General features: G+C 39.5%; 1 protein-coding gene and 1 pseudogene across 1 annotated transcript; both read right to left on the reverse strand.

Annotated features, from left to right (window-relative positions):
- Positions 1 to 272: 272 nt before the first annotated feature.
- Positions 273 to 1,205, reverse strand: LOC126062413 (olfactory receptor 4D1-like). The gene has a single exon (XM_049859943.1). The coding sequence runs from the start codon at positions 1,203 to 1,205 to the stop codon at positions 273 to 275; it is 933 nt and encodes a 310-aa protein (XP_049715900.1).
- A 9,397-nt stretch (positions 1,206 to 10,602) lies between these two features.
- Positions 10,603 to 11,107, reverse strand: LOC126062414 (ubiquitin-like-conjugating enzyme ATG10; annotated as a pseudogene).

The following is an 11,107-nucleotide window of genomic DNA, read 5'->3' on the forward strand; positions in this document are numbered from 1 at the left end:
TGGAATGAGTGCTGGGAGGAAATGGAGATTGAAAGGGGAACAAAAAACTTCTGCAATATCTTTTTAGCTTTGGATCAATATTATACACGCCCTCATAAGTAATGATATAAAGATGTGAAAGTACCTAACACAGTGCCTCAAACAGGAAGAGGTCCTCAATACATATTAGTGTAATCTGAAGTGCTATATTCTCTGAGGATTTCCCTGCATTTTTCAGGCATGAAAACAAAATTTCAACAAGTTTTGTCATTTAAACTCAATCTATTTAAAGTTCAGTCCCTGTGACAAATCACCAAGTGTCTGCCTAATCTCTTCATGGCTGACTGCATCTCTTGGTTCCTCAGGGTGTAGATCATGGGGTTGAGCATGGGGGTCATGACCGTGTAGCTGATGGACACTGCCTTGTCCGTGGGAAAGGGGGTGAAGGGCCGGGAGTAGATGTAAATGCAGGGAATAAAGATCATGGACACCACAATGATATGCGTGGTGCAGGTGGATGCTGCCTTCCTCCTTGCCTGCCCTGAGTGGGACCTCAGCATCAACAGGATGATAGTGTAAGAGATCAGAAGGAGGATGAACCAGATGAGGACCAACATCCCACTGTTGGAGATCATAAGGAACTCTAGGAGGGACGTGTCAGTGCAGGCTAGTCTCAGTACTTGAGGAACATCACAGAAGAAGTTATCCAGCACGTTGGGGCCACAGAAAGGGAGTGGGAGCATCAGACCCAGTTGGACAATGGAGTGAAGAAAGCCTCCCACCCAGGCAGCCACCACTAGCCCCACACAAAACTGAGTGTTCATGATGGTGACATAGTGGAGGGGCCGAGAGATGGCTATGTAGTGGTCATAGGCCATCACTGAGAGGAAGACAGTCCCACCTCCCAAGAGGTGGAAGAAGAAGATCTGAGCCATGCAGCCCTGGTAGGAGATGGTCCTGTTCTCAGAAAGGAAGTCAACCAACATCTTTGGGGCAGTAACTGAGGAGAAACAGAGGTCTATGACAGCCAGATTTCGAAGCAGAAAATACATGGGTGTGTGGAGCCGGGAGTCAAAGATCACTGTGACCATGATGAGGAGGTTTTCCACCACGGTGGTGATGTAGACAAACAGGAACACCAGGAACAGGAATTTATGAAGCTCATGTGTCTGTGAGAACCCTAAGAGAACAAACTCTGACACCCATGTGATGTTCTGTGGTTCCATGGGATCTTCCCCACATAACTAGAGAGAAACAATGCAAAACAAAAAATCATGCAATTCAGTCACTTTCCCTTCGAGGTCGGGGTTGAATTGATCAAAGTCATTGTTGAGCACCATCCCAAGATATATCTTAGGAGAGACTTTGATGAGGATAAATTCATCTTCAAGTCTCCTACTGGCTTATATCTCTAACCACACCATACATTGTGTTATAGGCATTTATGAGTCTTTCCCTCTTTAGACCTTTGGTCCTTGTCCACAGGTTCCATGTTGGATTCCTTTTCATACCTGCTGTGCCCAACATAATGTCTTGTGAACCATAAGCTCTGTACAAAGCTAGTTAAATAAATCAGTAAATGATTAAACAGGTCAACAAGTTCCTGTGACTATGAAACATCATCTATCTATGTGCATAAATCTTGACAGATTGTAGGACTAATGGTTTTAAACAAACAAATAGATGCTTCCACATGGTGAAGGTTTGAGGGGCTTCATGTGATTCATTGCTGAAGGAAGACACAGGTTTGTTAGAATAAATTTTCATGTACAAATTCAGAGGCAAAAGTGAAGAAAAACAGCAGATGATCTTGGCTGTAGCAAAGGTAGGATGGTCAGTACTTCTCAAACTTTCCAGCACACACGCCTCTCTAGTGGCATTTGTTGCCACAAGACCATCTACAGGGGTAACTCAAAAGAGCTCAGGACACACTTGAGATTGTGTTGGCAACTCTTGTCTGGAGGGGGGATGGGAGGATAGAGAGAGAGGGAAGCTGGCAAAATTGTCACGAAAGGAGAGACTGAAAGGGCTGACTCAAGAGGGGGAGAGCAAGTGGGAGTAGGGGGTGAGATGTATGTAAACTTATATGTGACAGACTGATTGGATTTGTAAACGTTCACTTGAAGCTTAATAAAAGTTAATAAAAAAAAACATTGCCTGTTTATCTTTATATAAAGCTCACATTTATCCTCAAATATCTGAGTAAAAATGATGCTCCAGGAAGATGCATTCTTTATTCTATGGCTGCACTGACCCCCAACATAAGACCATTTGAGAAACGTCTCCATGGGCAAGTGAGAGCCCCTCCATTATATCACCAAGCTCTTCGGCAGGAAATGATGTGATGGAGCATGTTCAGAATGGCCTTGTCCCCACACACCAGTGCATGAAGCCCTGAGACAAGGCAAGAGTAGAGTAGACACTTCCTGGGTATTGCCGGAGCAAACCCAAAAGAGGATAATAAGTTCTGCCTCTGGTTTTGTGTCCTTTTTCTACTGCATGGTGTCAAGGTTAGATTGGTGGGCAGTAGTTTAAACAGCATGGTTTTGGCCTCTCTGAGAAAGCTCTGGACTCCTGATCCTTCACTCCCAACCCCAACCTTCCAATCTGATCACTGATTCCTAAAACATCAGCATCATAGCTTCATTATTTTGTCTTAAGGTCCTTATCTCTACTAAGATTACAACCACCGTACACTTTAAAAAGCCTTTATCAGTTAGAGATGCATACTGAAGTCTTCACAGATGAATGAAGGGACATTGTCTTAGCCTTGACTTAAAATACTTTATTAAAGGGGGGTGGGTAATATGGAGAAAAATTGGCAAACTGTTGGTAAGAAGGTTGATGGATGGGTACATTAAGTTTCTTTATACTAGTCTCTCTACTTTGTGGATATATAAAAATTTCCATGATAAAAATTAGGATTAATAGTCTCAGAGGCACTCTAGTTTTGATCCTGATATTTCTGTGTTACTTGGATATTTTTACTTGAGTGAAATATGCACAAATGCTGATGGAAAGAAAAATTTGGAAATCAAATAACATGGGAGAGAATTTTATCATCTAGAAACACAGGCAGATATTTTCTAGTTCTTACCACTGTATATAAAATTTATTTACAATATACCAGATATAAAAATTTCACCATCACACCTTTTCCAGGTACCAAGTAACACTTTAGCTACTGTTAGCAATTTACTTGTTTAGTGCAAAGTTCTATCTTTCCCTGAGAGCCAATTATGATTATGAGAGATTTAATAGGCACAAAAACCTGAGGGAGGAGAGAAATGCAACAATGATGGAAGAAGATGCTGTCAAACATAAGAAAACTTGAATGATGCAAAACTTCTCTTTGAAAAATGTTCATGGTTTCTTACTGCCTGTGGAAAAATAATTCAAAGGTATCTGGAATTCACTAATTATCCAATAAAGTAAAAATTAAAATAATAAGGGCTCATTCATTTTTTGAAACATCACATTGACAAAGTCTTTTCTTTTTTTTCTTAACACTCAGCACTATGAAGAGTTTAAGGAAATAGATGTATCACTGGTAGTAAAACCTTTTTAGAAGACAATTTGAAAAAACGTACCAAATCCTAAAATTTTTCATACTCTCTGTCCCAGCAATGCCTCTTAGGAATCTGTCTAAAGGAAACAATCAAAACTATTTTTAAAAGATATATGTTTAAGGGTGTTCATCACAGTATTGTCGTAATATTGATAAATTGAAAACAGTGTAAATGCACAAGCGTAACAAATTGGTTTAATAAAATATGGTACCTCCATGTGATAAATAAAATACTACTTAAGTAATAAAGTCATAATATCTTAAAAAGTTTAATTATATGGGATTTTATTTTACCATGTAATGTTTTTGCTTTAAAGATGGAACTTATAAAACATTTTGTCAAAATATGTTACAAAATTCAAAGGAAAAAGATGGAATGGTGGTAACATCAAAATGTTAACAATGTTCATAGTGGTTTTCACTGGCTGATGAGATTACTTGAATATGTATATTTTTATCTTTACAAATTATTCTATTTCCAGTACTTCATAAATGGACATAACTGAGGGAAATAAGTCAGTCACAAAAGGAAAAATATTTTATGATCCTGCTTATATGAAACACCTACAATAGGCAAGTATATACAGACCTAAGTTTATTAGTGCTTACCAGGGGCAGGCAGGATGGAGGAGGAAAGGGGACTCATTGCTCAGGGGACACTGAGTTTCTGTCTAAGGGTGGTGGAAATATTTGAGAATGGAAAATGGGGATGGTTGTACAACATGGTGAACACAAATAATGTCACTGAATTATACATGTGAAGAATGTCGAAATGACAAATGTTGTGTTACACATATATTTACTACGATCAATTTTTTTAATTAACGAAAAGCAAAAGAAGTATTACAAAGAGACTAAAAAAGAATAGACGGGAGCTGACAAACTTCAGTGTTGCTCAGCCTCAGCAGTCTCAAGGGCTAAAGAAGGCCCTGATGTGTAAAGGGAAGAGTTCAGGGAAAGAGACACCTCAGAACGCTGATGGAAAGGGAGAGTGAGAAAGAGGAGAGAGACACAGGTGGTGAGAAGAGAAAAGCCTCCCCCTCTGAACAAGAGAGAAGATAGAGATTCCCAACACCATCACCTACCACCAGCCCAAGGTAGCCAAGAGGACTTAGGGCCTCCCATATTCCAGGCCACATTTCTCCTGCAGCTCCATCCTTCTCCTGGCCTCTCTCAGACTAGGACCACATATGGGATTGTTCTTAAGGGAAGCGAAATTCCTGGGGGACAAAACTTAGGCTTAATTCATGAAATAAAGTCAGGCCAGGCTGCCAAGGGCAAAGAAGCAATGGGAGTTATTAAAAAGTTGAGAGCTGTTGCATCAGATAATCATTGAGAGAGTGTCTTGGGGTTGAACACTGCAGAGGCACTGATCATGGGACCAAGACATATAAGGCTAAGAACCCACAAGGGAGATGAATTCCTGGGAAGGTTTAGGTAAGAGCCAAATCCCTTGAGGTTCACACCATGGGCAGTACAAAGCCTCCACCCTCTCCTACCACCACTGTAGTTGGAAAAATGAGCTGTGTCTAGGACATGGTCCAGGTCATCCCCTCTGTAGAGTAAACCCCAAAACCTTTTTCATGCATACTATTTCTAAAATACCTCTTACCGCAATCTCCGATCTTCTCACCTCTCTGTACCAATGGTGACCTTTTCAAAATTAATTGGCTGAGGTCACCCTTAACCCCCCGTTTAAGCACTGTGAGGCTTCACATCACACTTACGATAAAAACAAATTTCCTTAATGTGGCCTGAAATACCTGTGGGACCTGGTCTCTGTCTGCTTCTTCTGCCTCCTCTTGCAACACCCTCTTGATTTCTGTTTCTATGGATTTGCCTCTTTTAAATATTTTATATAAATGGAATCATACAATATGTGACCTTTTTTGTCTGGCTTTGTTCACTTAGTGTAATATATTCAAGGTTCATCCATGTTGTAGCATGTATTAGAACTTCATTCCTTTTTATGGCTGAATAATATTCCATTGTATGGATATACTGCAATTTGTTCGTTCATTAATCTGTTGATGGACAATTGGGTTGTTTTTACCTTTTAGCTATTGTGAATGATGCTGCACTGAACACAGGCATACAAATATTGACTTAAGTCCCTGTTTTCAAATTTTGGGGTATGTACCTAGGAGTGGACATCCTTGGTCATATGGTAATTCTATATTTAACTTTTTGAAGAGTTGTCGGACTGGTTTCCACAGAAGCTTCACCATTTACATTTCCACCAGCAATGTATGAAGTTTCCAATTTCTCCACATCCTCAACAACATCTGTTATTTTGTAGATGCCTTTTATCAGGTTCATGAATTTCCCTCTTATCACTGATTTGTTGAGTGTTTTTATCATGAAAGGGTGTTGGATTTTGTCAAATGGTTTTTCTTTGTCTATTGATGTGATGAAGGAGGCCTGTTGGTGCAGGGTGAAAGGTTGGTGGTTTGAACCCCCCAAGCAGCTCAACAGGAGAAAGATGTGGCAGTCTGCTTCCGTAAAGATTACAGCCTTGGAAACCCCATGGGGCAGTTCTACTCAACCCAATGCCGTCGAGTCGATTCCGACTCATAGTGACCATATAGGACAGAGTAGAACTCCTATGGGATATATAGTATATATATATATTAGGGCCACTATGAGTCAGAATCAACTCAACAGCAATGGGTTTGATTTTTTTTTTTTACATGATCATGTGATTTCTGTTTTTTTTCTATTGATATGTAGTTGTTGTCGTTGGGTGTCATCAAGGCAATTCTGACTCATAGTAACTCCATATGACAGAGTAGAACTCTACAGGGTTTTCTTCAACATATCCCTTCAATATTGCAACTTGAGCCTTGAATTTTTTCTTCAGTTCTTTCATCTTGAGAAATGCAAAGCGTGCTCTTCCCTTTTGGTTTTCTAACTCCAGGTCTTTGCACTTTTCATTGTAATACTTTACTTTGTCTTCTCAACCCGCCCTTTGAAATCTTCTGTCCAGCTCTTTTGCTTCATCATTTCTTTCATCTGCTTTTGCTACTCTACATTCAAGAGCAAGTTTCAGAGTCTCTTCTGACATCCATTTTGATCTTTTCTTTCTTTTTAATGACCTTTCATTGTCTTCATGTATGATGTCCTTGATGTCATCCCACAACTCCTCTGCTCTTTGGTCATTAGTGTTCAGTGCATCAAATCTATTGTTAAGATGGTCTCTAAATTCAGGTGGCATATACTCAAGGTAGTACTTTGGCTCCGATGGGCTTGTTTTAATTTCTTCAGCTTCAACTTGAACTTGCATGTGATCAGTTGGTGGTTTGTTCCGCAGTCAGCCCCTGGCCTTGTTCTGACTGATGATATTGAGCTTCTCCATCATCTCTTCCACAGATGTAGTTGATTTGATTCTTGTATATTCCATCCAGTGAGGTTCATGTGTATAGTCACTGTTTATGTTGTTGAAAAAAGGCATTTGTCATGAATAAGCCATTGATCTTGCAAAATCCTGTCATGCCATCTCCAGCATCATTTCTATCACCAAGGCCATATTTTCCAACTATTGATCCTTCTTTGTTTTTAAGTTTTGCATTCCAATCACCAGTAATTATCAATGCATCTTGATTGCATGTTTGGTCAATTTCAGACTGCAGAAGTTTGTAAAAATCTTCAACTTATTCATCTTTGACCTTAGTGGTTGGTGCGTAAATTTGAATAATAGTCATATTAACTGGTCTTCCTTGAAGGCATATGATTGTAATTCAGGATAGATCTTGAAATGTTCTTTTTGATGATGAATGTGATACCATGTTCCCTTTAATTTGTCATTCCTGGCATAGTAGGTCATATGACTGTCCAATTCAAAATGACCCACACCAATCCATTTCAGCTCACTAATGCCTAAGATATAGAACTTTATGAGTTCCTTTTCTTTTTTTTGTATTTTTTAAATTTTTATTGTGCTTTAAGTGAAAGTTTACAAATCAAGTCAGTCTCTCATACAAAAATTTATATACACCTTGCTATATGCTTCTAATTGCTCTCCCCCTAATGAAAGAGCCCACTTTTTCCCTCCACTCTCTCTTTTTCTGTCCATTCTGCCAGCTTCTAACCTCCTTTACACTCTCATCTCCCTTCCAGATAGGAGATGCCAACATAGTCTCAAGTGTCTACTTGATCCAAGAAGCTTATTCTTCACCAGAATCTTTTCTATCGCATTGTCCAGTCCCATCCCTGTCTGAAGAGTTGGCTTTTGGAATGTTTCCTGTCCTGGGCTAACAGAAGATCTGGGGGCCATGACCGCTGGGGTCCTTCTAGTCTCAGTCAGACCATTAAGTCTGGTCTTTTTAAAAGAATTTGGGGTCTGCATCCCACTGCTCTCCTGCTCCCTCAGGGGTTCTCTGCTGTGTTCCCTGTCAGGGCAGTCATCGGCTGTAGCCAGGCACCATCTAGTTCTTCTGGTCTCAGGCTGATGTAGTCTCTGGTTTATGTGGCCTTTTCTGTCTCTTGGGCTTGTAATTACCTTGTGACCTTGGTGTTCTTCATTCTCCTTTGGTCCAGGTGGGTTGAGACCAATCGATGCATCTTAGATGGCCGCTTGCTAGTGTTTAAGACCCCAGACACTGCTCTCCAAAGTGGGATGCAGAATGTTTTCTTAATAGATTTTATTATGCCAATTGACTTAGATGTCCCCTGAAAGCATGGTCCCCAAACCCCCACCCCTGCTACGCTGGCCTTCAAAGCATTCAGTTTATTCAGGAAACTTCTTTGGTTTAATCCAGTTGTGCTTACATTGCCCATATTGCGTGTTGTCTTTCCCTTCACCCAAAGTAGTTCTTATCTACTATTTAATTAGTGAAAACTCCCTCCCTCCCTTCCTCCCTCCCTCCTCTCATAATCTTCAAAGAATATTTTCTTCTCTGTTTAAGCTATTTCTCGAGTTCTTATAATAGTGGTCTTATACAATATTTGTCCTTTTGCAACTAACTAATTTCACTCAGCATAATGCCTTCCAGGTTCCTCCATGTTATGAAATGTTTCACAGATTCCTCACTGTTCTTTGTCGATGCATAGTATTCCATTGTGTGAATATACCATGATTTATTTATCCATTCATCCGTGGATGGGCACCTTGGTTGCTTCCATCTTTTTGCTATTGTAAACAGTGCTCCAATGAAGATGGGTGTGTATATATCTGTTTGTGTAAAGGCTCTTATTTCTCTAGGATATATTCCAAGGAGTGGGATTGCTGGATTGCATGGTAGTTCTTAGTTCTAGCTTTTTAAGGAAACGCCAAATTGATTTCCAAAGTGGTTGTACCATTTTACATTCCCACCAGCAGTGTATAAGTGTTCCAGTCTCTCCACAACATCTCCAACATTTATTATTTTGTGTTTTTTGGATTAATGCCAGCCTTGTTGGAGTGAGATGGAATCTCATTGTAGTTTTGATTTGCATTTCTCTAATGGTTAATGATCGTGAGCATTTCCTCATGTATCTGTTAGCTACCTGTATGTCTTCTTTAGTGAAGTGTCTGTTCATATCTTCTGCCCATTTTTTAATTGGGTTATTTGTCTTTTTGTAGTTGAGTTTTTGCAGTATCGTGTAGATTTTAGAGATCAGGCACTGATTGGAAACATCATAGCTAAAAATTTTTTTCCCAGCCTGTAGGTAATCTTTTTACTCTTTTGGTGAAGTCTTTGGATGAGCATAGGTGTTTGATTTTTAGGAGCTCCCAGTCATCTACTTATTCTTCTGCGTTGTCAGTAATGTTTGTATACTGTTTATGCCATGTATTAGAGCTCCTAACGTTGTCCCTATTTTTTCTTGCATGATCTTTATCATTTTAGATTTTATATTTAGGTCTTTGATCCATTTTGAGTTTGTTTTTGTGCATGGAGTGAGGTATGGGTCTTGTTTCATTCTTTTGCAGATGGATATCCAATTATGCCAGCACCATTTGTTAAAAAGACTGTCTTTTCCCCCATTTAAGTGTTTTGGGCCTTTGTCAAATATCAACTGCTCATATGTGGATGGATTTATATCTGGATTCTCAATTCTGTCCCATTGGTCTATGTATCTGTCGTTGTACAAGTACCAGGCTGTTTTGACTAATGTGGCGGTATAATAGGTTCTAAAATCAGGTAGAGTGAGGCCTCCCACTTTGTTCTTCTTTTTCAGTAATGCTTTACTTATCTGGGGCCTCTTTCCCTTCCATATGAAGTTGGTGATTTGTTTCTCCATCTCATTAAAAAATGTCCTTGGAATTTGGATTGGAATTGCATTAAATCTATAGATTGCTTTTGGTAGAATAAATATTCTTACAACATTAAGTCTTCATATCCATGAGCAAAGTATGTTTTTCCACTTATGTAGGTCTCTTTTGCTTTCTTGCAGAAGTGTTTTGTAGTTTTCTCTGTATAAGTCTTTTACATCTCAGGTAAGATTTATTCCTAAGTATTTTATCTTCTTAGGGGCTACTGTAAATGGTATTGACTTGGTGATTTCCTCTTCGATGTTCTTTTTGTTGGTGTAGAGGAATCCACCTGATTTTTGTATGTTTATCTTGTATCCGGTCACTCTGCTGATCCATTTCATTTTTGATTACTTCCAATTTTCCTTGATTCATATTTTGTACATTCCATGTACCAATTATTCATGGATGTTTGCAACTGTTTATTCTCATTTTGAGCCATGCCACATCAGCAAATGAAGGTCCCCAAAGCTTTACTGCATACACGTCGCTAAGTTCAACTCTACTTTGAGGAGGCAGCTCTTCCCAGTTGTATTTTGAATGTCTTCCAATCTGAGGGACTCATCTTCCAGCAATATATCAGACAAAGTTCCACTGCTATCCATAAGGTTTTCACTGGTCATTTTTTTTTAGAAATATGTCTCCAGGTCCTTCTTCCCAGTCTGTCTTAGTCTGGAAGCTCCACTGAAACCTGTCTAGCATGAGTGACCCTGTTGGTATTTGAAATTCCAGTGGCATAGCTTCCAGCATCACAGCAACATGCAAGCCACCACAGTAGGACAAACTTGTCAGTCAACATTTAAGTCATCCTGAGAGGTAACGTTAGCTAGCTCAGAGGTAGATTCAGCCCAAAAGTAAGTCCTAGATTCTTACTCAGCCATGATGTGATGTAGCCAATGTTTCTATTGATTTTTTGAGAATTCTTTAATACGGGAATCATCAATTCATTCATCTTGCACGGATGAAGTAAAAAAAAGTGTTGCTCAAGTATTGGGTGTTCCTATTGGGTAATGGTGTCCCATGGTCCATGCAGAAGCTGCATCTGGTAGCACTCATGGACTGTTTTCCATATGTCTTCAGAGTTAAAGTTCTTCCATCTTAAAAGATGCCCTGAAGTAAAGCACAGGTACTTGGTAGCTACAGGAATACAAGACAGGATACTCATATTTAATTACTTCTAGTGCCATGCAGTCTCCATCACTTCCCACTGGGAATAGAGCTAAAGCCTCCTCAGTAGGAAGATATGTCTGTACACAGGCAGATGTTACTGGATGTGACCCCACAGTCCCATTTTTAATTTGAAAATGTATTTTGCACATGTAACCATCAGA

The sequence above is a fragment of the Elephas maximus genome, chromosome 19 (assembly GCF_024166365.1).
Source record: "Elephas maximus indicus isolate mEleMax1 chromosome 19, mEleMax1 primary haplotype, whole genome shotgun sequence".
NCBI classification, from domain to species: domain Eukaryota; kingdom Metazoa; phylum Chordata; class Mammalia; order Proboscidea; family Elephantidae; genus Elephas; species Elephas maximus.

What these genes read in the sequence shown, in the direction of transcription:
- LOC126062413 (XM_049859943.1), bottom strand. Translation starts at nt 1,205, where the DNA reads ATGGAACCACAGAACATCACATGGGTGTCAGAGTTTGTTCTCTTAGGG.